This window comes from Oncorhynchus mykiss, chromosome 19, assembly GCF_013265735.2.
Source record: "Oncorhynchus mykiss isolate Arlee chromosome 19, USDA_OmykA_1.1, whole genome shotgun sequence".
Taxonomy (NCBI): domain Eukaryota; kingdom Metazoa; phylum Chordata; class Actinopteri; order Salmoniformes; family Salmonidae; genus Oncorhynchus; species Oncorhynchus mykiss.
The window spans coordinates 5,602,786-5,630,225 of NC_048583.1; the positions used below are offsets into that span (position 1 = coordinate 5,602,786).

The 27,440-nt window shown below is 42.4% G+C and overlaps 1 protein-coding gene across 1 annotated transcript; it reads right to left on the reverse strand.

Annotated features, from left to right (window-relative positions):
• Window positions 1-27,440, reverse strand: LOC118941429 (hydroperoxide isomerase ALOXE3-like). Its single transcript, XM_036954051.1, has 15 exons — window positions 27,392-27,440; window positions 19,580-19,724; window positions 19,191-19,401; window positions 16,012-16,093; window positions 15,405-15,527; window positions 11,315-11,418; window positions 11,043-11,212; window positions 10,767-10,907; window positions 8,793-8,996; window positions 8,494-8,580; window positions 3,180-3,349; window positions 1,856-1,977; window positions 1,385-1,485; window positions 1,084-1,254; window positions 1-937 (listed from the first exon to the last, which is right to left on the reverse strand). The coding sequence occupies exons 2-15, from the start codon at window positions 19,715-19,717 to the stop codon at window positions 758-760; spliced, it is 2,004 nt and encodes a 667-aa protein (XP_036809946.1). The 5' UTR covers window positions 19,718-19,724; window positions 27,392-27,440; the 3' UTR covers window positions 1-757.

Genomic DNA, 27,440 nt, shown 5'->3' on the forward strand with positions numbered 1-27,440 from the left:
TGAAAATTAACTCAGACTTTATTGCATGAAATCAAAAAGCTGTTGATCAGCCAGCAAAGAGTTACAAAGCAGAGTTAGAGATTATAATTGTATCTTGGCTGTATGGACAGGAGTTTCCTTTTGGCTCTCACACAATTGAGTGGGTTCAAGCTACACTGCTAATAAATCAGGAACGTCACATGCAGTTCTCTCTCAGCAGCAAGGCACTATGGGAAGTGAGGTCTGTAGGTGTTGTCCATTTGGTAGTTTATTCTCAACACTCCCTTTTTAAAGGGAGGCAGGTATCTGAAATAAGTTCTCCTTAAGGTCACCTGTCTCTATGGGAACCATACACCACACCTAATGCTGGTTAGCTGGAAAATGGAAGGCCACATACTGAGTCCAGGTGAAGCAAATACAGTAGCTTCCTGTTTTGCATGCAAGGTTAGGTTTTTGCCAATAACAGGAAGGGACCTGAGGTACAAACATTCAGTTATACAAGGGTGAAGAACCCAACTAAATACTTAGATAGACAGGAATCAGCTAGTGGCATTCACGACAACACAGAAGTAGAAACATTTAACTTCTCATCTTGGCTGCATGTGGCTATTAAAAATAAAAAGTGGACTGAACCGCAATAGAGTAAAGTGGGTCATATTGATTAGGGCACACCATAAGATACATGTTTTAAAACAGGTTTCAACAGAAAACAAGGTAGTCTCTCCATGTATCTGTGCATTTTTTCCATTTGGGGCATAATAAATATGACCGACTCATTTTACAGGGCCACACTGTTCTCCACATTGTTGGGATTCAAGTAGGTGTATGGCAAGGGCAAAGAGACATTCCTGCCTTGGATTTCAAAATTGTATTTCTTCAGCACATTTTGAGTTTCGTGAATCAGTTCCAGAGGGGTCTTCTCACTGAAGTGATCCTGATAGCCATTTGCAAGCGCGACCTAAGGAGGCAAGAGTTGATGAAATTTTAAATTCATGAACCACTGATATTAATTAACCACTGACTACTGAGGAAATTATTTGAGAGTGTCATGAAATGCTTTAACGTCATATATACATTTTTAAAAACAGTTTCTCGTATACTCACAAAGTCAGTGGACTGTGAGCTCAGAAGGTAGACCGCTGCCATGCCATGGACAGTGGTATTGATGTCAGGGAAGGTCTTCAGCATGGTGCTCTCAGTACACTGCCCCTTAGTGGTGGGAGGTGGTTGTTGCAGAGCGATGGGGAAGTTGGGCATCCAACCGCCAAAATCAAACTGGAATGACAATGGCGAAACAGATCAAACCACAGCTTTTCCAATATAATTCAACAGAAACAAACTAAAATCACATTTTGAAGAACAGCGGAGGATACAGCACACAGGTTGACGTTTCAAAGTTCATTACCTGGCCATTGTTGAGTGCAGCATGTTGGACAGTCACTGTGAAGATCACCATGGTGAGAAACTTGATCAGCTCTGTCATCAAACTGAAAGACTGAGGGATTCCTGCACAGAGGAGACAGTATGCCACTATGATCAGACACCGAATGAACAAATGATCCAGAATATAGTTTGGGAATGAGAAGCATAAGGGAATGGACACGTTTACTATCAGAAATCATTTAAATGTAGTCTATCAAATTGCACCCTTTTCCCTGTATAGTGCACTACTTTTGACCAGAGCCCTATTGCACCCTTTTCCCTGTATAGTGCACTACTTTTGACCAGAGCCCTATTGCACCCTTTTCCCTGTATAGTGCACTAGTTTTGACCAGAGCCCTATGGCACCCTATTCCCTGTATAGTGCACTAGTTTTGACCAGAGAGCTGTTGCCATTTGTGATGCAGAGTGTGTCTTTAAATGAGAAAAGTGTAACCTGTGCTGGTTTCTGCCAGGAACCCATGGAAGAAGATATCCTTGATCCAGTTCTGCAGTTCAGAGTCCTTCTGGACGTCTGAGTCACAGGTGTAGTAGTGACCAATCATTTTCTGAACAAACCTATACAAAATATCAGGCATTAGCCAAAACACAATGACAACATGGCAAAAGAGCAATGATGCATTTTAGAAAACCAGGTACTAAGAGAAGTGTTTTTCAGTTTTGTTTTGGTGAAGACATTGTTGAGCTTACTAGCAAATATAAATATTTGGGTCTTTTTTTATTGATGAACATATGACCTTTCTATACGGAACATCAGCCCTGGCCGACTCAGCAAGTAGAGCTCTTGGAGTTATAGGAACAACAAAAACTCATAGATGTTGGTTATGTTACGTATTCCAAACTGTATCAGATATGCATGTGTCCTGTTCTGGACTATTCAGCAGGAGTGTGAGGTGCTAAGAGGTATTTTAAAAACAAACATGTCCATAACAGAGCAGAACGTCACTTTTTAGGTGTCCACAAGTTTGCACCCATACTTGCAATAACTGGGGACATGGGCTGGAAACCCTGTGAGGTGAGATGGAAGGCGTGTATGACAATAACTGGGGACATGGGCTGGAAACCCTGTGAGGTGAGATGGAAGGCGTGTATGACAATAACTGGGGACATGGGCTGGAAACCCTGTGAGGTGAGATGGAAGGCGTGAATGGTGAGACTTTGGAATAGACTGTTGGATATGCCAACCGCCAGAATAGCTAGTAACGTTTTTCAGTGGAATCTATCCATAGGGGAGCCTGGGCAACCGAAATGGACAACCTTTTTCAACAGTCTGACTGAACATCTGTACGAAAACCAAATTAAGTGAGACAGATGATTAAAAAACAACTGCTGATGCAATATGGAAAAAATGGGTGGAGAAGATTAATTATAAACCCAAATTGAGAACCTTGTTTGATTAAAGGTGAATTTGTGTGTGAGTGATATTATGTATGACCTACCTAAAAGCAAGAGATCACTATGTGTACTGGTAAGATCAGGGATATTGACTCTGCGTATTTAAACAAGTTGGTATTGTGGTGAAATAGAAGAGGAAACACTATGTAACTATTGTGACCTCGAAGAAATAGAGAATAAAACGGGGGGGGGGGGGGGGGGGGGGGGGGCAGTAGAGTTTAGTAGAATAGAGTTGGAAAATGCAGTTGCATGAGTTTATAATGCACAAATCAAATAATTCTGCTTATGGAGGTTTACAGAATTTCTTTATGCAGATCTGGGCTTTTTTTGCACCATGAAAATCTATAGGCCTGTACAAACATTACCTGTGGACGATGTCCCACAGCCTGAGTCCATCTTCCCTGTAGAAGAAGTTGGGGATTGACTCCAGACCACGTTCTGTGATGTCCTCGGGCATACAGAGGGAGCTGTAGGTCAATGAGGCCATCGCATTCTTCAGGAACTCCATCATCCCTGTACCTCCTATACTGGCATTCTTCAAGATGGGTTAAAGGGATTAGTTTAGGGCAGACAGAGCAAAAACTGTAGTGTGTCTGGGGACTCGCGATGAGCATTTATAAAATCGCAGATAAAGTAAACTCAGAGGTAAACATTACATCACGGCCCACTTTCCTGGAATTTAGATTTTTACGGGCTCCCGGGCACTCTACAGCATCCTGATAATTTTTTGATATGTTCGAAAAAGTACTAATCTAGTGTCAGACATTAAGATACTAATAACTACCGTAAAACTTTCATTTCACAAGTTTAAGGCCCAGACATGAAAATGGGTTTAGAATATTTGAGGAAATTATTGAGGATTAAGGAGGGAAATGAGAATGGACCAGAGGAAGCTAAAGGCTGCAGATGAAGTATCTGGAGAGATTGACCATAGGTTTGGCTTGGAGTCTCAGGTAGACATCAGTCAGGCCATTGGGGATAGGAATTGCCTTCCCCACAGAAGCCTAATAAGAGAACTCCAAGTGAGTCGGACCCTGGAGGAGAAGTGAGCTGTTCTGGACTGCAGGTGCTGAATGGTTGACGATATAGCTGAGGTAGTACAAGATGCCCATGAGTGAGCCAACAGACCCAATGAGCAACGGTGGTAATTCCCTTCAAGGAAGGAAATATGGAGGAACCAGGCGATATACCAGGCGGGTACGATATGATGCGTGAGGTAGATGGTGTCCATGAAATGAGGCATAGACTGGAGGACTGTGCCAGATTTAATGCAGGTTCTGAGAGATGAGAAAGTTGTGGGCTGTCCTGTTGTTGATGTCAGAAGAGATGTAGTAATGATAGGCTTGAGAGAACCAAGGAGTTGTACGGTGTTGTCTTAGATGCCATGGAAAAGGCTCCAATGCAGAAGGATTGTCCGGAGAATGGGTCAGCAGGATAGTCGGACAGGGATAGTATCAGTCTCAGATGGGAATGGAACCAGAATCTGTGATGAATAGTGTATCGGATGGAGAGGCATTTTGAGATTGAGCTGCAGGAAGCAGAAGGGCGGTTCGATGGTAGACGGCAGCCAGAACAGGTTCCAAACTGATTGGTTTTGCTGTTTTTGATGAGTTTGATGGTGAAGTCTTTGTTGAGGATGGTTACATCTGACAAGGGTTGTAGATAACAGATGATGTAAACTCTGAACATTGCAGGAATCCCAAAAGAAACCTTGATTCTAGTGTGGAAGAAACTGATGTAGATGTAACCAGACCACAGTGTTTGGATGCAGGCAGAAAGGATGTCTAAGGTGATGGGCTGGTGGACTTGTGCGTTGAGGCCCTTGAGAAGGTAGACTTGCGGGTGACAGGAACACGAAGACCCAGTAAGCAACTTGAGAAAGTGGCCGGATCCCGACCAGGTATGTCCAGATGGAGGATGTCTGCATGGAGAGGTGTGACAATGGCAGGTAATAGATGGTATGGAAACATCTCCATGCTGTCCAGTAAGAGGACAGTGTCCTTGGTGCAATGGCAGATAGGATGGAGTGGCTGGGAGATTAGGAGAAGGTTCACGGGAAAGTCATCATGGCTTAAGGAGGGATTAGGGTTGGTATGGCTTCTCAATACGAGGAAAAGCACCTGCATCTCTGAAATTGGAGGCGGGACAGAGAATCAGCAAAGGAGTTACATTGACCGGGTATATGTGCAGCTCTGAGAAGGAACTAATGGGTGACGGATGGCCAGGTTAGATGTCTTAAGAAACTCATGAGAGGGAGGTAGTCAGAACGGCCCTTGTTAATGAGATGTACTTCTCTCTGGAGGAACGAATGGTCGAAGGGCCATACCGAAGGTTGTCAGAATGGATGAGTATGGCCCTTCGACCATTCGTTCCTCCATAGAGAAGCAGCTATGACAATTAGGTACAACTCAAGAGGGGCAGAGGGGGCTGCAGGAAAGAAAGCAATCATCAAACGATCGATGAAGGGTGGCAATTCCGAGGGGACTGATGCGGTAGGTGGAGAATAGCGGGGAAGAAAAGGGGCCAATCATAAACCCCTGCTTCACCTCCTTGACCAAGAGGGAGAAAACTGGCTTGTCAAGCGCAGAACAGAGGTTGGAGCAGAAGTGAGGGGACCATAAAAATATTTCAGGCCATCAAGAAAATAAATATTGGACAAAGGATGGGTCAGGGGGAAAGTCCAAGGCCGCAGCCATGGCGGTGAAGTTGATGGGCTGGTGAGGTTGGCTAACAGTCATTTATCAGTAGAGGAGTGGGATTGAGGGCAGGATTTTAGAGTCCCACTACAGAATGTGTACGAGCTTGCATGACGAAGTGCTGCAGCCGTAGTTATTGAAATTGTTGCAGATTATGCGACCGGAGAAGAGCACAGGATGACCACATTGGTCCTTCCTCCCACAAGACACGGCAAACGCATAATATCGTCTAGCAGGAGGAAGAAGGTAGGGCGGAACAGCGAGCAGAGGCAGGGCAAATGACACTTCAGGGGCGACTGAGCAGAAAGAGAGCATGGTGGCAGGGTGGGATGGGCAACCACAGAGGTGGCAGGCGAAGGATACTTTGCCAGCAAATATGCAACAGTAGAGCGCCACGTCGAGGGCGCCCTAGTATGTCATGATGTTACACTGAAGGAGCCTGGAAGCAAAGGCTTCCGAGAACCGGCAATGGAAGTCGTAAAAGGTTGCACCACCTTTTACGACTTTTTACGGTGGTGATTGGTAGTCATCCAACTCTTGAGAAGGATGGGCTGAGCAGATGGCGTCTCTGTAATGGGAGAAAGCCAAGCAAAACTCTGGGACAGAGAACCTGGAGTGGTGAGGGTCAGTGGAGCTCAGGGGCACCTGGAAGAGGTCGCGGTTGATAATGTGGGGTAAGGCCTATGCGGGAGAGGAAGTGAGGAGAGAGGCACGATTAACACCTACACCTTGTAGTATCTTCTGGCAGAGAGGGGAAGAGACTGCAGGTTGATTGAAGATCAAAGCGTTGGGTGGAGAATGAGCCGGGGTGGCCATAGAGAGAAACTGGTGGGCCAGAGAACACACAGAGAGAGATGAAAGGCACGGGGGATGTTGAACTCCGGCGTGCAGGGCGGTGGGGAGAAAGACCTAGAGGCCAGACATGGCATTGCAGTTATTTTAAGGCCTGAAACAGTGATAGGGCACTGAAACAATGGACGGCAGCCATCTGGTTAAAGATGGTGTGTCCTCTAGAAATTGGTCTGAAAACACATCGGAATCCGAGGCAGTGAGCTCAAACTCCATGGTAAACGAAATAAGGACGCTAACTTAATTAATTAGAACTACGATAAAACGAGGCTTATCACGTTCAGTGTCTTGCATGCGACGCAAATTAGAGAGGATGAATGACTGTTAGGTCAGATTTAAGTAAGGTGGTAGTGGTGATTAAGGAGAGTGATAACAGGTGTTGAGGTTGAATAGCAGTTAGTAGCAGATGGAGCTTGTTTGAGGAGTTATGTTCAAGGCAGCTAGTGTTGCCAACAGTAGTTGAGGCTGATTGGCAATGGTTAGCTGCTGGTGCTTGTTGAATTGGCAGGGAGCTGCGTTCAAGGCAGCTAGTTAAGTGTTAAAGTCTGGTCCTTTCTCACACATTTTTGTTATTCATTAACACCAATCTCTTATAAACGGCCGGGCATCATTTCATATTTTAACAAATAACACACAAGTGTAATTGGGCTTTGCATGACATATTTTGCCAGTCTGGTCTGGTGGAATCTAACAGCATCTTTATCTCATGCTGAATGATTGATTCCTTCCAAGCCAAAACGCAACTCTGTCTATAGCTAGTTTTCCATCCACTTGTCGAAAGATTTTCAAGCGAATGTTCAAATATTCACCTAAAAAATATGTGCATTTTAACTACTAGGAGTGTTTCTGTCAAACTGGCTTGGTTTCCATCAAAGCTGGGCTTGATGACCTAGTACACATAAAACAGTACATGTGTTCATGTACTGAGTAAAAAAAACAGAAGTTCAATGTGTTTCCATCACATTTTCAACTCTATGGTTTTGTCACAAAAACTGTTGAGATAAATAGCAAACCTCGTCTTGGCGCATGCTCTCTAGTCTAGATAACAGTTTGCTGATAAAGTGGGGAGGGTAGGATACATGATGAGATATGGATAAGAGCAAGATCATTTTTACTTGAAAATAAGTATTGGCAGCCGTGCACCGATCATCATGTCATCAGCCTACAAATAATACCCTCGATATTTATTGAAGATTCGCATCAAACTCATCACCGTGCACTTAACCAAAATGCCTAATTCATCATAATTGATTTAATCTGTAGTCTAATAAACTCTTCATGCTTTTCCACGCTGTGGTGGGAACACAACATATCATTGCATGTTTACATCAACATGATAGTCATTTATATCAATATTTGAGCATAAAAGCCTTTCCACAGCAATTGTGGCATAATCTATTTCACTGACAAAATGATCCACCCTTGTCTAGCGTATTTTGTTTTGTCAATACTAGGATGCTTTCCTGAAAAATGTGCTATTTCCTTTAGGCCTGTCAGGAGTTTTTATATGCGTCATCTAATTCAGTGTTTTCTAACAGTGATCAGTGTTGTAAACATCAAACAGGGTTATCGATTACAGAACATGTTAATGACTGATTCCAGGGCTTCTCCGTGGTTGAAGCCAAAAAATGACAGGCTATTAATTACATGTTTATGGCTGAGAGGTTCACATAAATGTGTCCCAACAATGCAAACCTGACAGAGTTCAGCCCGATGATAGAATCACTCTACTGAGGTATGTGTTGCTAGGTGTACATCTCATAAAGATAACCAGCTCATTGCGATTTGGCTTGACTGATTCGTCAAATGTGAGAGGTACCCCAATGTTAAGATTGTATAATCGTATAGTCTTCAGAAGGCCGATCTTGTTTTAGGTTTCGCTTTTTAAGCCAATAGTGGCGAACCAGGGGTGAGATAATGTTGCATTGACTAGATGGTGTCTAATACTTGTGAGATTTGTTAATTAATTGTTTGGCGAGCTACTCATGTGGTCTGCGAGCTATTGGTATCTCGCGATCGACCTGTAGGAGACCCCTGTGCTAACTGATACAATCAGTTTCCGCTAGCATTGTGACATTCCATAAGTATTAGCGCATTATAGATCATAACACAATAAGAATGGAATAGGCAGTACCTCTGTGATCACCCCATTCTCTGATATGAGGGCCTGTCTAGCTAGAGTGTTGATTTGCAGAGTGTAGCGGGAGTGAGAGATCAGGAGCTATGGAGAAAGATGGAACAATCGTACATGAAATTCACACCTAAAAAATGCTATGTATTGTAGTATCCTACAACCTACTGCAATTTTCAATTAAAAAAAAATACATTCTTTAAGTTTCTCTTGAATTATCATGTTAAACATATTCAGTTGATTGGAAAATAACTTACAACAGATATTGTTTAATAACAGTTGAAAACATGCACAGCATCTACCTTGTAGATGGGATGCACCATTGGTAGGTTACGCAGTGTCGACATGGCAAACACCTCAGCCAGCAGGTGAGTCCTCAGCAGGTGAAAGTTCAGCTCGTGTTCCGCGAAGTCAGCGCTCCTCACAAAGATCTTGGCCAGGAGCCAGTCATACTCAGAGTCAGTAGGAAGGAAGATGGGGTTGTCTTCTCCAGGATCCTGCTTCAGCTGTGAAAGGAAATGCAAAACACAATCATAGCTTGTTTCATTAATTGAGTATGTGTATATTATTACTATAATTAATTTAAAGACAGAGTACCAGTCAAAAGTTTGGACACACCTATTCATTCAAGGCTTTTTCTTTATTTTACTATTTTCTACATTGTAAAATAGTAGTGAAGACATCGAAACTATAAAATAACACATGGAATTATGTTATAAAGGGAATTTAAATGTTTGTGCTTTTCGTATAACTAATTTCTTTGTTCTATTCATGTGCTATTCTATAAACCAATTTCTGTGTTCATGCAATGGCTGACTGTACAAATCCTCACTCTCAGCAGCTGCAATTTGTCCAGACAGTGTTTTGAGAACAAACAAAATATATCTGTTTCAAGGTCTCAGCTTAGAGAGAATGAAGCCTCGTGAGGTCACATGTTATGAACCAGTATTGGTCTGTCACATGTTATGAACCAGTATTGGTCTGTCACATGAATTAAACTAAATGGTAATGATGAATTAATTATGCTAAATCATGCAAATATAACTTGTCTGTGTATTGCTGTATATACGTAAGACAACTGCTGGGTCAGCACAGGCAGAGCTCCTGATTGACATGTGTACAACGGTGCATTGAGATGGGGTCGAACCTCTCTAGCGCGCTGACAAACAATGATTTATTTAATATTAATTTCGAGTGTCCCTGTGAAAGAATTTCCACAACAATGTAGTAACCAAAAAAGTGTTAAACAAATCAAAATATATTTCAGATTCTTCAAAGTAGCCATTGTCTCTTCAGACAAAAGAAATCTGTCCTTTGTCTGAAGAGTAAATATTAGATTTTTGTTTCCAACCTCCGTGTCTTTGTGAGACGCAGAGTAGGTGAACGAATGTTCTGTGCATGTGTGGTTCCCACCGTGAAGCATGGAGGAGGTGTAATTGTGTGGGGGTGCTTTGCTGGTGACACTGTCAGTAATTTATTTAGAATTCAAGGCACACTTAACCAGCATGGCTGCCACAACATTCTGCAGTGATACGCCATCCCATCTGGTTTGCTCTTATTGGGACTATGACCCAAAACATGGCCCAAAACACACCTCCAGGCTGTGTAAGGGCTATATGACCAAGACGGCGAGTGATGAAGTGCTGCATCAGATGATCTGGCCTCCACAATCACCCGACCTCAACCAATTGAGATGGTTTGGGATGAGTTGGACCTCAGAGTGAAGGAAAAGCAGCAAACAAGTGCTCAGCATATGTGGGAACTCCTTCAAGACGGTTGGAAAAGCATTCCTCATGAAGCTGGTTGAGAGGATGCCAAGAGTGTGCAAAGCTGTCATCAAGGCAAAGGGTGACTACTTTGAAGAATCTAAAATATATAGAATTTTGATTTGTTGAACACTTTTTGGTTACTACATGATTCCATATGTGTAATTTCATAGTTTTGATGTCTTCTCTATCATTCTACAATGTAGAAAATAGTACAAATATAGAAAATACCCTTGAATGAGTAGGTGTCCAAACTTTTGACAGGTACTGGACATAAGTTTAATTGTTTAAAGAAAACTTTGTTTTGAGTGTTGTCTGTATAACATGAATCAAATTCTTAACTCTTTAGTTTTAGGCTAACAGTATATGCTGTTACGTAATTTCTGGGCAATATTTCTCTCCATTTAGGGGATCCCTTTTGGTTCAAGAGCATCCCCAGTGGCAAATGTTCTGTTAAGCTTCTTCAATGTATAGTTCGGAACTCTACATTTTGCTTCATGTGAGATGTACCTGGATTGCGATGGGCATGAGCTTATTGTCTGTCATGTAGAGCAAGCAGAGAGGAGCAGCCAAGAAGTGCTGTTTCCCGTTGATCACGTTTGCAGTCACTCCATGGAGGCGCTTGTAGTCAACCAGAAAGATGTTGCCTTTCTGTTTAGGTTAGGACATTAATGAGTAAGGAAGACGTCAACACCATACCAAAGAATACATGCAACTTACTCAGGAGGAAACCAATAGAGCTATAACAGAACGATGAGTGACAACAGACAGACTATTTTGACAGACCTGAATTTCCGCTGCAAGGCTTTTTCCAAAAAGGGAAGCCTTCACCATGTCTTCTGTGACGGGGAAGTTCTTTGGAAGCTTGGAGCAGCGATGGATCATCATGGGGTTGAGGCCGTTCAGAAGCTGGTACCCGAAAAACTCATCCTCCTTCCAGTTCTTTTCGACATAGTCTAATAGATAACAAAAGTATCAAATAATGAGATGCTAATGGTTCCAGTAAACCATTTGAATCCATGACTTATTCAAGACAGACACTACTGACCAGACCTTACCATAAACATCAGTCTTGTGGCAATTGAAGACACGACTGAGTTCATCTAGGCTCTTCCATTGTTCCTTGTTGGTGGACAGTCCTGCTAGATTCAACTCCACCAATCTGCCGGGACAGAGAAGGAAATTAACTTCAACATGCAAAAGATTTAGTTGGATGGTGCAGTTGGTTAGAGATTGGTTTTAACACTACCAGTGTCCCCCAGGTGTCTGTGTTGGGTCCCTTACTCTTCATTCTCCCCCTTGGGTGGTTGATTCATGCACAGGCCACATATATTGAATATGTGTCGATCGCGATTTGATAAATGTCTGCTCTTTGGGTTAAATGTGTTCCTATAGTCCTGTGTGGCCAGTTGGTAGACTATGGCTACAATGATAATGGGTTTGATTCCTGCTGGGGCCACCAATATGAAAAATATATGCACCCACTTTAAGTTGCTTTGGCTAAAAGTGTCTGCTATATGGCATATATTAATGTATTATATTTATATAAGAAATAAACATACCATAAATATCAAATAAAATTTGATTTGTCACATGCGCCGAATACAACAAGTGTAGACCGTACTGTGATATTCTTACAAGCCCTTAACCAACAAGTCAGTTCAAGAAGAGTTAAGTAAATATTTACTAAATAAACTAAAGTAAAAAATAAGTAACACAATAACGAGGCTATATACAGGGGTTACCGGTACTGAGTCAATGTGCGGGGGTACAGGTTAGTTAAGGCAATTTGTACATGTAGGTAGGGGTGAAGTGACTATGCATAGATAATAAACAGTGAGTAGCAGCAGTGTACAAAACAAATTGGTGGAGGGGGGTCAATGTAAATAGTCCGGTGGCCATTTGATTAATTGTTCAGCAGTCTTATGGGTTAGGGGTAGAAGCTATTATTGAGCCTTTTGGTCCTAGACTTGGCGCTCCGATACCGCTTGCCGTGTGTTAGCAGAGAAAGCAGTCTATGACTTGGGTGACTGGAGTCTCTGCCAACTTTATGGGCTTTCCTCTGACATCGCCTATTATATAGGTCCTGGATGACAGGAAGCTTGGCCGCAGTGATGTACTGGGCCGTACGCACTACCCTCTGGTACGCCTTACGGTCAAGATGCCGAACAGTTAACATACCAGGCGGTGATTCAAATGGTCAGGATGCTCTCGATTGTGCAGCTGTAGAACCTTTTGAGGATCTGGGGACCCATGCCAAACCTTTACAGTCTCCTGAGGGGAAAAAGGTTTTGTCGTGATATCTTCACAACTGTCTTGGTGTGTTTGGACCATGATAGTTTGTTGGGGATGTGGACACCAAGGAACTTGAAACTCGACCCGCTCCCCCACTACAGCCCAGTCGATGTTAATGGGGGCCTGTTCAGCTCGCCTTTTACTGTTGTCCACGATCAGCTCCTTTGTCTTGCTCACATTGAGGGAGAGGTTGTTCTCCTAGCACCACACTGCCAGTTCTCTGACCTCCACCCTATAGGCTGTCTCATCATTGTCGGTGATCAGGACTACAGCTGTTGTGTCGTCTGCAATCTTAATGATGGTGTTGGAGTCGTGTTTGGCCACGCAGTCGTGGGTGAACAGGGTGTACAGGAGGGGACTAAGTACACACCCCTGAGAGGCCCTAGTGTCAAGTTTCAGCGTGGCAGACGTGTTGTTACCTACTCTTACCACCTGGGGGCGGCCCGTCAGGAAGTCCAGGATCCCTTTGCAGAGGGAGGTGTTTAGTCCCAGAGTCCTTAGCTTAGTGATGAGCTTCGTAGGCACTATGGTGTTGAACGCTGAGCTGTAGTCAATGAACAGCATTCTCACGTAGGTGTTCCTTTTGTCCAGGTGGGAAAGGGCAGTGTGGATTGAGATTGCGTCATCTGTGGATCTGTTGGGGCGGTATGCGAATTGGAGTGGGTCTAGGGTATCCGGGAGAATGCTGTTGATGTGAGCTATGACCAGCCATTCAAAGCACTTTATGGCTACCGACATGAGTGCTACGAGGCGGTAATCATTTAGGCAGGTTACCTTTGCTTCCTTGCTCACAGGGACTATGGTGGTCTGCATGAAACATGTAGGTATTACAGACTCGGTCAGGGCATCTGTAATAACATATACTGAACAAAAATATAAACGCAATATGTAACAATTTCAAAGATTTTACTGAGTTACAGTTCACATACGGAAATCAGTCAATTGAAATGCATAAATTAGGCCCTAATAAATGGATTTTACATGACTGGGAATACAGATATGCATCTGTGGTCACAGATACCTTACAAAAAAGTTAAGGGCATGTATCAGAAAACCAGTCAGTGTCGGGTGTGACCACCATTTGCCTCAGGCAGTACGACACATCTCCATCGTTGATCACACTATTGATCATTGCCTGTGGAATGTTGTCCCACTCCTCTTCAATGGTTGTGCAAAGTTATTGGATATTTGATGGGAACTGGAACACGTTGTCGTACATGTCGATCCAAAGCATCCAAAATATGTTCAATGTGACATGTCTGGTGAGTATGCAGGCCATGGAAGAACTGGGACATTTTCAGCTTCCTGGAATTGTGTACAAATCCTAGCGAAATGGGGCTATTCATTATCATGCTGAAAAGTTAGGTGATGGTGGTGGATAAATGGCACGACAATGGGCCTCAGGCTCTCGTCACTGCATTCAAATTGGCATCGATAAAATGCAATTGTGTTCGTTGTTCGTAGCTTATGCCTGCTCATACCATAACCCCACCGCCACCATGGGGCACACTGTTTACAACGCTGACATCAGCCAACCACTCGCCCACACAATGCCATACACACAGTCTGCCATCTGCACGGTACAGTTGAAACCGGGATTAATTTGCAAAGCAAAGAGCACACTTCTCAAGCGTGCCAGAGGCCATCGAAGGTGAGCATTTGCCCACTGAAGACGGTTATGACGTCAAACTGCTGTCAGGTTGAGACCCTGGTGAGGATGTAGAGCACACAGATGAGCTTTCCTGAGATGGTTTCTGACAGTTTGTGCAGAAATTCTTCGGTTGTGCAAACCCATAGTTTCATAATTTGTCCGTGTGGCTGTTCTCTGATGATACCGCAGGTGAAGAAGCCGGATGTGGAGTTCCCCAGCTGGTGTGGTTACACGTGGTCTGTGGTTGTGAAGCCAGTTGGACATACTGACATATTCTCTAAAACAACTTTGGAGGCGGTTTATGGTAGAGAAATTAACATTAAATTCTCTGGCAACAGCTCTGGTGGACATTCTTGCAGCCAGCATGCCAATTGCATGCTTCCTCAAAACTTCAGTCATCTGTGGCATTGTGTTTTGTGACAAACTGCACATTTTAGAGTGGCCTTTTATTGTCCTCAGCACAAGGTGCACCTGTGTAATGATCATGCTGTTTAATCAGCTACTTGATATGCCACAACTATCAGGTGGATGGATTATCTTGGCAAAAGAGAAATACTCACTAACAAGGATGTAAAGAAATTTCTCCACAAAATCTGAGAGAAATAAGCTTTTTTGAGAATATGGAACATTTCTGGAATCTTTTATTTCAGCTCATGAAACATGGGACCAACACTTTACATGTTGTTTATATTTCTGTTCAGTGTGTATAACCTATATAACATTTCTGCTAAATGTCTTAATGGCTTGTTAGATATACCATTTTAGATCTGATTTGCATAGCTAAAAATATAAATAATTTAGGCAACCCTAGCCTGAGGTGTCATTCTTGGCATCGTTGCCATATTCCATGCTTCACACTCCTGGCTGCCAAATTCCCCTCTTCTCAGGATCTTGCAATTACCTAAACAGGTCTAGGAGAATCATATGTCATTTAAAAGGAAATGTTTTCACAGGTATGTTGGGGACATGCCAACATAGATATTGACAGATCGAATACATTTCCTGGTGTTGCCTCATGGTTCTCAACCTAGGTTCCATGTAACCCTGGGGGTTCTTGGCCTGTACTTGGGAAGATTCATAAGAAAATCAGCCTAAAGCTGAAATTCACACAAAAGGGGTACTTCAGGTGTACTCCACAAAGAGCTATATGTGATTGGAGTACAGTAAGCAAAAGAAGGTTGAGAACCAGTGATATAACTTACGCTTCGGCTAATGTGAACTTGAACTCCAAGTCCTTGGTGAAAGAGAAGCGGACCTCAGCAGGGAGATCAGAAGCCCTGTCAACTTTCATTATTTCGGGTAGACCCTCTGCATATATACTCCAGCTGAAGGGAACAGACATGGTAAATCAAGACGGGATACACAGCCTGTCATTCACTATTACACAACACACTATCATACCAGACCTGGGTTGATTATTTTTTAAGTGCAAACCCCACCCACCTGCTACTCCAGGCAGGCTAAACTAAATGCTCAAAGTATTTCAAAGATTTACAATTGTATTTGAACCCAGGCCTAAACCATGCAAAAAGGAGAGGGCTTAAATAAAAATGACACGCTTATCCAGAGCAATTAGGGTTAAGTGCCTTTCTCAAGGGCATATCAACAGATTGTTCAACTAGTCAGCTCAGGGATCCAAACCAGCAACCTTTTGGTTACTGGCTTAGCGCTCTTAACATGTTGGCCACCGGCTGCTTATATTACAATCGCACACCAATTTATCTGTGTGTAAGAGTTCTGTTTTTATTTGGATTTGTTTAAAGTTGTTATTGTATCTTTACAAATTAGTAATGTTTCCACAAATCTCACCGGTACACCTCACAGCGACTCTGCAGCTCCTTCTTTCTCTCCTCTATGGCCTCTGGGCAGGTCTCATTGAATATCAGCTTACCTTACGTACAAAAGACCAGAAATGTTGATCATTTTCATGTTTTTATGGATTGGTCAACATCTTAAGAAATCCACTATATACACTACTGTTCAAAAGTTTGGGGTCACTTAGAAATGTCCTTGTTTTCCATGAAAATATACATGAAATTAGTTGCAAAATGAATAGGAAATATAGTCAAGACATTGACAAGACTATAAATAATGATTTTTTTATTGAAATAATAATTGTCCTTCAAACTTTGCTTTCAAAGTTTTAGATATTCCCTTAAAAATCATCAATTTCCAGCTACAATAGTCATTTACAACATTAACAATGTCTACACTGTATTTCTGATCAATTTGATATTATTTTAATGGACAATTGTTTTTCTTTTCTTTCAAAAACAAGGATATTTCTAAGTGACCCCAAGCGTTTGAACGGTAGTGTATATCAACCATTATTCCATAAATATAGCCCCTTTCACACACATTTCAAAATAAACTATGTATAACTAACTATGACTACCCAGACTATTTGCAATGAACCCCTCTTTATTCTTATTAATACATTCACATACGCTGCTGCTATTCTCTGGTCATTATCTATGCACTTTACACCTAACCTTCATGGACATAGTACTTAAATGACCTTGACAACCTGTACCCCTGCACATTGACTCGGTTACCGGTACCCCTTGTTCAGTGGTTTGCGAAAGTATTCACCCCCTTGGCATTTTTCCTATTTTGTTGCCTTACAACCTGGAATTTAAATAGATTTTTGGGGGGTTTGTATCATTCGATTTACACAACATACATACCACTTTGAAGATGCAAAATGTTGCAGCAATTACAGCTGCAAGTCTCCTGGGGTATGTCTCCATAAGCTTGGTACATCTAGCCACTGGGATTGTTGCCCATTCTTCAAGGCAAAACTGCTCCAGTGCCTTCAAGTTGGATGGGTTCCGCTGGTGTACAGCAATCTTTAAGTCATACCACAGATTCTCAATTAGATTGAGATCTGGGATTTGACTAGGCCATTCCAAGACATTTACATGTTTCCTCTTATACCACTCGGGTGTTGCTTTAGCAGTATGCTTAGAGTCATTGTCCTGTTGGAAGGTGAAACCCCGTCCCAGTCTCAAATCTCTGGAAGACTGAAACCGGTTTCCCTCAAGAATTTCCCTGTATTTAGTGCCATCCATCATTCCTTCAATTCTGACCAGTTTCCCAGTCCCTGGCGATGAAAAACATCCCCACAGCATAATGCTGCCCCCACCATGCTTCACTGTGTTCTCAGGATGGTGTTCTCAGTGTGATGAGAGGTGTTGGGTTTGCGCCAGACATAGCGTTTTCCTTGATGGCCAAAAAGCTCAATTTTAATAACTTCTTTGGAATAGGGGGCAATATTTTCACATCCGGATGAAAAGCGTGTCCAAAGTAAACGGCCTGCTACTCAGACCCAGAAGCTAAGATATGCATATCATTAGTAGATTTGGATAGAAAACACTCTAAAGTTTCTAAAACTGTTTGAACCATGTCTGTAAGTATAACAGAACTTATTTGGCAGGCAAAACCCAGAGGACAAAGGGTTCATATTTTTTTTGTTGAGGTCAATCTCTTTTCAATGGGTTTTCATTGGGAATCCAGATTTCTAATCGACTTTCCTGCAGTTCATATTGCTTCCACTGGATATCAACAGTCTTTAGAAATTGGTTGAGGTTTTTCCTTTGAGAAATGAAGAAGTAACACTGTTCAGAACGAGGCTCGAGTCTAGTGTACGCTTTGTTAGAGGCGCTCCACTTTGCTATCCTCAGATAATAGCATTGTTTGCTTTCGCAGAAAAGCCTTTTTGAAATCTGACATGTTGGCTGGATTCACAACAAGTGTAGCTTTAATTTGGTATCTTACATGTGTGATTTCATGAAAGTTAGACTTTTATAGTAATTTATTTGAATTTGGAGCTCTGCATTTTCTGTGGCTTTTGGCCAGGTGGGACGCTAGTGTCCCACATATCCCAGAGAGGTTAATCTGACCATATTACATTTTTCCATATGTTTGGAGAGTCTCCCACATGCCTTTTGGCGAACACCAAACGTGTTTGCTTATTTTTTTCTTTAAGCAATGGCTTTTTTTCTGGCCACTCTTCCGTAAAGCCCAGCTCCTTGGAGTGTATGGCTTAAAGTGGTCCTCAGGAGAGATATTGCAATCTCTGCTGTGGAGCTTTGCAGCTCCTTCAGGGTTATCTTTGGTCTCTTTGATTAATGCCCTCCTTGCTTGGTCTGTGAGTTTTGGTGGGCGGCCCTCTCTTGGCAGGTTTGTTGTTTTGCCATATTCCTTCCATTTTTTAATAATGGATTTAAATGGTGCCCCGTGGGATGTTCAACGTTTCTGATATTTTTTTATACTTCTCCACAACTTTGTCCCTGACCTGTTGTTTGGAGAGCTCCTTGGTCTTCATGGTGCCGCTTGCTTGGTGGTGCCCCTTGCTTAGTGGTGTTGCAGACTCTGGGGCCTTTCAGAACAGGTGTATATATACTGAGATCATGTGACAGATCATGTGACACTTAAATAAAGTCCACCTGTGTGCAATCTAACTAATTATGTGACTTCTGAAGGTAATTGGTTGCACCAGATCTTATTTAGGAGCTTCATCACAAAGGGGGTGAATATGTATGCACGCACCACTTTTCCATTTTTTTTTTTTTTTTAATCTTTGAAACATGTTATTTTTTTCATTTAATTTATGTATGTCCATTATATGAAATCCGAATAAAAATCTATTTAAATTACAGGTTGTAATGCAACAATATAGGAAAAACGCCAAGGGGGATGAATAGTTTTGCAAGGCACTGTATATAGCCTTGTTATTATATTGTGTTATAGTTTATTTAGCAAATATTAACTTTTTTCTAAAACTCTGCTTTGTTGGTTAAGGGCTTGTAAGTAAGCATTTCACGGTAAGGTCTAAACCTGTTGTAATCGGCACGTGACAAATAAAATTAGATTTAAACTACAAATGACATTCAGCTAGCTGACCTGTAGCTATGTGTCTTGGGCACAGCAGTTATATCCAAAACTAAACCTACACAATGATGTATACTGTATACCAACATACTGACCAGTGGCCTCTCTGAACACCAGACGCTCATAGCCTGAGATCCAGCGGTAACAGGGGAAGCTGGCCGTGTTGCCCTCTGGTGTGGTCACCACTACTTTAGAGCAGAACCAGTCATCGTTGATGTAGGCGAGCAGGGCATACGGCTCTGTGTCCAGCACTACAAACTCCAGAGGGCCCAGGGAGGAGGGACAGGACACATTGTGCTCAATCATCTACAGAGAGATAGATGACGTGTTAAAATGATCCCAGCAAACAAACAACGTTCTCTAAACGTCGACTAAGTTGAGACTGCTGGTTTTGATATTTTTCGAATCCCAGAATGGAGATTGTATTTGGCATTCGCAACACCCAGATGGATTGTGGTATAATACAACTTTTTTGTGAACTTACCGATCCTTGGCTGGCGGTGTTAGGGATGTACACGCGTTCACTTTCTCCCTTTGTGCCGACCAGTTTGACGTAAACACTGTTCAGTGTGCCGGCAAGCAGCATTTCTCCAGTAAACACTTTCACTGTGTACTTCACCATGATGATTCTACAAGACAAATAATCGTACACATACAGCGAGACAACGCATTAGACATACAGCATTACAACTTAACTAGAACCACCTCAATGGAACCACATAAGACGATCAAGTGCAACCAAATGTTTGCCACAGTAAATATTCGTAGTCTTTCTCAAGATGAAGATGTACCATACAACTTTTTCCACATTTTGTTGTGTTACAGCCTGAATTTAAAAGGGATTAAATTGCGATTGTGTCACTGGCCCATAATGTCAAAGTGGCATTATGTTTTAGAAATTATTACAAATGAATTCAAATGTAAAATCTGAAATGTCTTGACTCAAATTTATATTCAACACCTTTTTTAGGGCAAGCCTAAACAAGTTCAAGAGTACACATGTGCTTAACAAGTCACATTATAAGTGACATGGACTCACTGTGGGTGTGTAATAATAGTATTTAACATGATTTTTGAGTGACGACCTCATCTATGTACCCCACACATACAGATCATTTTAAGGTCACTCAGTCAAGCAGTGAATTTCAAACCCAGAATAACCACAAAGACCAGGGAGGTTTTCAATGCCTCGCAAAGAGGTGCACCTATTGGTAGATGGGTAAAAAAAAGTTGACATTGAATATCCCTTTGAGCATGGTGATGTTATTAATTACACTGTGTCAATACACCCAGTCACCACACTGAAAAAAACCAGGACAAGGTGGGCTGTCAGATTTATGAAAACGTGCGATTTACTCAAACATGTTTTGTTTCTCCTCTCAATGTGACTTCATTGCTTGCAATCAACGCAACACGAAGATTGGTGCTTTCATGCAGTTTAACAGTTTTCCCATGACTGCCTCCCGGTGACATACATACTTATTGAAATGGATGTAGAGTTCTTTTTAGCACTTGAACAGTGTTACTTTATATTATGGGTGTCCATTTATCAATACATTAAACGTATGTGCATATGAGTGGATGCATGCATAAATCAATAGATAAAACATTTCATAATGAAAAAACATATATCATTTCATGAACAAAATGTGTATTTATAGGTCCATGATGTTTGCCAACCACATTTGTGCTGCTTTGTCTACCCATTCAAAAGCTATACAGTGTTTGTGAGTACTCTTACAGGTTGTTTGTTCGGTTGCTCCCAATTTCAGTCTTTAGGTCTTGTGATTTTTCTGCTCTCTTTTTTTTTCCCACTGTTGTGTGAATGTGGAAATGTAAGGGGTGTTCAGAATTGGTGTCAAGTAGGTTCCAACTTTTGCATCATTACAAGTTAAAGCACCCACATTACGGCCGTACTGTCCGTTACCTATGTACATACATTGACAGTCCATTTAAGACCTGGAATGCCTTAATTGTGCACCAAAGTCATGTCCACTCAACAGAGGTTACTACAAATCTGACTGAGAAGTGTTCCTTCACTGTATGTGGAGGATGGAAAACCAGTTTGAAATACAAACTGGCAAACTACCGCGCTCGCCTGAGAAGACTGGGATGTCCAGGGGTGACGATAAACTCCTTGAAGCACAAACCTGCAGGGAAGTCAAGTGCAGCCTATGTTGTTAAAAAGCCAAAGAGAGCAGAAGTGAACTTTAACCCCACATATCCCTCAAGAGAAACAGAAGAGAGCCTCGAGGACATGTGGAAAGCTCTGCTGTCCCATGTGAAGAAAAGGAAAAACAGAGAGACAGTGAAGTTCAAAAATGGAGAAGACATTTGCATACCGGAGACATGAAGTTGTCTGTGATGCACCCATGGCAGAGGACTTCATGGCAAGATGGCCTGTGCTCTTCAAAGTCATTGTGGTAAGTTAGCCAACAGTAAGACAAGCATGGCTATGTTATCTGGGATTTGTTGGTGAAGGTAGAATATTATTTTCCTTCAGCGTGCCACATAAGAGAGCATTAATCAGAGTTATCACCATTTGTGCCGACTGCCTAGTTATTTCTCTCCCTATAGAGAAACCTCGTTTGCTGCATGTGTGATCATCTCCAGTCTATTTTCCTTTCTGCTTTTAAAAGAAAATCGAATTTGTTAAACTACCATTTTCAGGTCAATGCTGAGTTTAAGAGAATCACCACAACCCCACTCCAGTCCACATGTCTTTCTCAACGTGATATACAGTCTGATGACCTGCTGAGGTCGTTCCAAAGGAGGAGGAGGACAGCTGGGCAGAAGACTCATATCAAGCATGGCACCTATGGCTGATGTAAGAATTCCTTATGCTTCAAAAGACATATTCATGTGGTTCTACACCAAAAGATGATTTAAAAACTAGACATAAATCTCTGCCTGAAATTAGCACTGAATCATATTTAAGGACACACATCAAATATTTCCACCCCTCCCATCTGAGCGCTGATGTTAGACAGGTAAATTGCTAGCTAGCCAACTTAAATGCTTGCTAGCTAGCCAACTTTGGCTAACACAGTCACATCAAACAGTGCAGCCAGAATAACAACAAAGTAGCTTCATATGCATTTGTTCAAGCTGTTTTCTAGTGATTTATTTGTTATACATCCATAACGATCAGCTAATGATGTGCCATTTCGCATGGCATAGAACATTTGCTCTTTCGCCTGGCCACTGTTCTTAAGAGGTTGCTAACTACACAGCTAACACAATCACTTCAAACTGAAGCTGGAAGGACAGCAGACTAGCTGCATTTTGTGTTTTTCTATTGATTTCTTTGTATATATGCATAAAAATCATGCGGATTCAGGATTTTGACTGGCTGAGAAAAGCTGCCCGCCTGTCTGTCTTGTCCCGACATTCATTACCATAGGACAGCTGGAGATCGATATTTGCAACAGTGAAATTCAGAGAGACAGACAGCAAGGTTACTACAAATCTCCACTGTTGAAAACCAAAATGTTAGTCTAAAAGAAATAGGACAATGTCTAGATGCTTTTTACAGTGTAGATCTAGTATATACATTGCCTGGCTGAGCTGATGAGACAGTGGATTGCGCAGTCAGATGGACCAGAGTAAATTTCAACATCAGATTTAGCCGGTGACTTGTGGAATAGACACCAGCTGGAACGCAGTTTTAACAAATGAGCATCCAGGATTAAACTCACACGTTGTATAAAATAAATCGTATATTCAATTTAGAGACTGATGACCAATCATTTTGTTTAGCTATTGTGTCAGAATAAGGCCACACAATTATCCAAAATAATAATCTTAGTATTTTTGGTTTTCTAAAGCCATATGGATGACAATCAGTACAGTATACTTTATACAAAGATCCACAAATATTAGGTACATGTTTGAAATTAGAGTCAACACTTATTGCAACATAAAGTTTAAAGTTTAAAAGTCGTATGTACGGGATACGCATGGTATACACGTCCAACGACATGCTTACTTGCAGGTTCCGTTTGACAATGTGAAACATTATATTCAACAGCAAAGTCAAATGAGAAAAGGCCATGGAATCCATCTATTGCATGCCAAATAATACAGAACGTTATGAATATGAGCTTTCTTACCCCGATAAGATGCAGTAATTCAGCAATGAGAAATCGTTCCTCTGTACTCAGCACCTCAGACGTCATGGCTCTTTTATATAGTTTGTTATCTCGTATGGACAATGTAAAGTGTTCATTGACACACCTTTCTGATTCAGTGGAAAAAGGAACATTTATTTGCTTATGACAAATGGACCTTCTCTGGAACCAGAACAAATTGCTTCTGCAATGTATTTAGACCCTCCCGAGAAACAAAATGTTGCCACTTTGTATGAATCTTGTCAACCAAGCCCCTTGGTGTGAATTGTATTTGCTCAAGCTTAGAAATCAGAAAATGTTAATTGGTCACATACACATATTTAGCGGATGTTATTTCAGGTGTAGAAACATGCTTGTGTTCCTAGCTCCAACAGTGCAGTAGTAACTACCAATTCACAACAATACACACAAATGTAAAAGTAAAAAAATGCAATTAAGAAATATATAAATATATGGATGAGCAATGTCGGAGTGAAAATACAATAGAATACAGTATATACATATGAAATTAATAAATCAGAATGCTTATTAAAGTGACCAGTAATTCCATGTCTATGTACATAGGGAAGCAACCTCTAAGGTGTAGAGTTGAGTAACTGGGTGGTAGATGGCTGGTGATGGAAGTTTAACAGTCTGATGGCCTTGAGATAGAAGCGGTTTTTCAGTTTCCCGCTCCCAGCTTTGATGCACCTGTACTGACCTCACCTTCTGGATGATAACGGGGTGAACAGGCCGTGTCAAGGATGTCCTGAGGATCTTTTTGGCCTTTTTGTGACATTGGGTGATGTAGGTGTCATGGTGGGCAGGCAATGTGCCCCCAGTGATGCGTTGGGCAGAACACACCACCCTCTGAAGAGCCCTGCGGTTGTGGGCAGTGCAGTTGCTGTACCAGGCAGTGACACAGCCCAACAGGATGCTTTCAATTGTGCAACTGTAAAAGTTGGTGAGGGTCTTAGGTGACAAGCCGAAACATGAGGCCTTCTTCACCACACTGTCTGTGTGGGTTGCCAATTTCAGATTGTCATTGATGCGTACTTTGAGGAACTTTTCACCTTTTACACTGTGGTCCCATCGATGTGGATAGGGACTTACTCCCTCTGCTGTCTCCTGAAGTCCATGATTAGCTCCTTGGTTTTGTTGACGTTGAGGGAGAGTCTATTTTCCTGGCACCACTCTGCCAGGGCCCCCACATCCTTCCTGTAGGCCCGTCATTGTTGGTAATCAGGCCTACTACCGTTGTCGTCTGCAAATTTCATGATTGAGTTGGAGGCGTGAGTGGCCATGCAGTCATGGGTGAACAGGGAGTACAGGAGGAGGCTGAGCATGCACCCTTGTGGGGCCACTTTGTTGAGGATCAACATAGTGGAGGTTTTGTTTCCAACGTTCACCACCTGGGGGCAGCTTGTCAGGAAGTCCAGGACCCAGTTGCACAGGGTGGTGCAGTGCGATGGCATCCTCTACAGATATATTGGGCGGTATGCAAATTGAAGTGGGTTTAGGGTTTCGGGTAAGGTGGAGGTGATATGATCCTTAACTAGCCTCTCAATGCACTTCATGATGACAGAAGTGAGTGCTACAGGGCAATAGTCATTTAGTTCAGTTACCTTTGCTTTCTTGCGTACAGGAACAATGGTGGACATCTTGATGCAAGTGGGGACAGCACACTGGGATAGGGAGAGATTGAATATGTCCGTAAACACTCCAACCAGGTGGTCTGTGGATGCTCTGAGGACGCAGCTAGGGATGCCGTCCGGGCTGACAGCCTTGCGAGGGTTAAATGTCTTACTCACTTCTGCCATGGAGAACGAAAGCCCACAGTCCTTGGGAGCAGGCCGAGTTGGTGGCACTGTGTTATCCTCAAAGCAGGTGAAGGTGTTTAACTTGTCTGGGAGCAAGACGTTGCTGTCCGCGACGTGGCTTGTTTTCCCTTTGTAATCCGTGATTGTCTGTAGACTGCCTCTTGTGTCTGAGCCGTTGAACTGCGATTCAACTTTGTCTCTGTACTGACTGTTTGCCTGTTTGATTGCCTTACAGAGGGAATAACTACACTGTATTCTAACATATTCCCAGTCACCTTGCTGTGGTTAAATGCGGTGGTTCGCGCGTTCAGTTTTGCTCAAATGCTGCCATCTATCCACGGTTTTTGGTTTGGATAGGTTTTAATAGTCATAGTGGGAACAACACCCCCTAAACACTTCCTGATGAACTCAGTCACCGTGTCAGTGTAAACGTCAATGTTATTCTGAGGCAACCCGGAACATATCCCAGTCCATGTGATCAAAACAATCTTGAAGCATGAATTCTGATTGGTCAGACCAGCAGTGAATAGACATATAGATCTTGGCACGGGTGCTTCCTGTTTGAGTTTCTGCTTGTAGGAAGGATGGAGCAGGATGGAGTCGTGATCTGATTTGCCAAAGGGAAGTCGAGGAAGGGCCCTGTAGCCATCCCGGAACGGGGAGTAACAATGGTCGAGAGTTTTTGATGTGCGAGTACTAGAGGCAATGTCTTGATGTAACTTCAGGAGCGTTTTCCTCAAATGTACTTTGTTAAAATCCCCAGCTACAAAAACGAGGCCTCAGGATATGAAACTCATTTCAGGAAACTAGGCATATGTCGTGAGTCACTACTGAGAGCGATTTGAACATTCACTTTTTTTAATCAAAATGCATTTTTAGGCAGAAATGCCTTCTGGAACATATTACATTTCATGTGACATTGTCACGTTCGTCATAACGAGGAGACCAAGGCGCAGCGTGAGATTTTTATTTTTTTATTTAATTTTTTTTGAATTTTACCCCTTTTTCTCCCCAATTTTTTTCATAGTATCCAATTGTTGTAGTAGCTACTATCTTGTCTCATCGCTACAACTCCCGTACAGGCTCGGGAGAGACGAAGGTTGAAAGTCATGCGTCCTCCGATACACAACCAACCAAGCCGCTGCTTCTTTAACACAGCGCACATCCAACCAGGAAGCCAGCTGCACCAATGCGCCGGAGGAAACACCGTGCACCTGGCCACCTTGGCTAGCGTACACTGCGCCCAGCCCGCCACAGGAGTCGCTGGTGCGCGATGAGACAAGGACACCCCTACCGACCAAGCCCTCCCTAACCCGGGCGACGCTAGGCCACTTGTGCGTCGCCCCACGGACCTCCCGGTCGCGGCCGGTTACAACAGAGCCTGGGCGCGAACCCAGGACTCTGATGGCACAGCTGGCGCTGCAGTACAGCGCCCTTAACCACTGCGCCACCCGGGAGGCCCCACATTCTTCTTTTATTAAAACGACGAACACTTAAAACTTGTTATGGCTGCAATCCCGTTAACGGGATAATTGTCATCAACAACCGCTGAATTGCATAGCGCCACATTGAAACAATATTACTAAAAATATTTATATTTATGCAATCACAAGTGTAATATAGGAAAACACAGCTTAGCCTTTTGTTAATCCACCTGTCGTGTCAGTTTTTGAAAATATGCTTTACAGCGAAAGCAATCCAAGCGTTTGTGTAAGTTTATTGATCGCTTGGCAAAACATTATGTACACTTAGCATCAAGTAGCTTGGTCACAAAAATCAGAAAAGCAATCAAATGAATCGTTTACCTTTGATCTTTGGATGTTTTCACTCACGAGACTCTCAGTTACACAATAAATGTTCCTTTTGTTCCATAAAGATTATTTTTATATCCAAAATACCTCCGTTTGTTTGGTGCGTTATGTTCAGAAATCCACAGGAAAGAACAGTCGCGACAACGCTGACAAATTCCAAATAGTTTCCGTAATGTCCACAAAAACATGTCAAACGCTTTTTATAATCAATCCTCAGGTTGTTGTTAAAATATATGATCGATAACATTTCAACCGCAACTGTATTTTTCAGTAGGAGAGGGAAAGGCAATGGCTGCCCAAACTCTGTTGCGTGAGCAAAACTCATGTGAACACCTGACACAATGTTATCTTTCTGGCTCATTTTTTAAAACAAAAGCCTGAAACTATGTCTGAAGACTTGCCACCTTGAGGAAGCGATAGGAAAAGGAATCTGGTTGATATCCCTTTAAATGGAGCAAAGGCAGGCTATGGAACATGGAGTTTTGAAAATAGAAGCCACTTCCTGGTTTGATTTTCCTCAGGGTTTCGCCTGCAATATCAGTTCTGTTATACTCACAGACAATATTTTGACAGTTTTGGAGTGTTTTCTATCCAATACTAATATG

What these genes read in the sequence shown, in the direction of transcription:
- LOC118941429 (XM_036954051.1), bottom strand. Translation starts at nt 19,717, where the DNA reads ATGGTGAAGTACACAGTGAAAGTGTTTACTGGAGAAATGCTGCTTGCC. An exon ending in GGTGTTCAGAGAGGCCACTG is followed by an intron (nt 16,094 to 19,190) that starts GTCAGTATGTTG and finishes TTTGTACGTAAG; the next exon opens with GTAAGCTGATATTCAATGAG. An exon ending in GCCTTGCAGCGGAAATTCAG is followed by an intron (nt 10,908 to 11,042) that starts GTCTGTCAAAAT and finishes TAACCTAAACAG; the next exon opens with AAAGGCAACATCTTTCTGGT.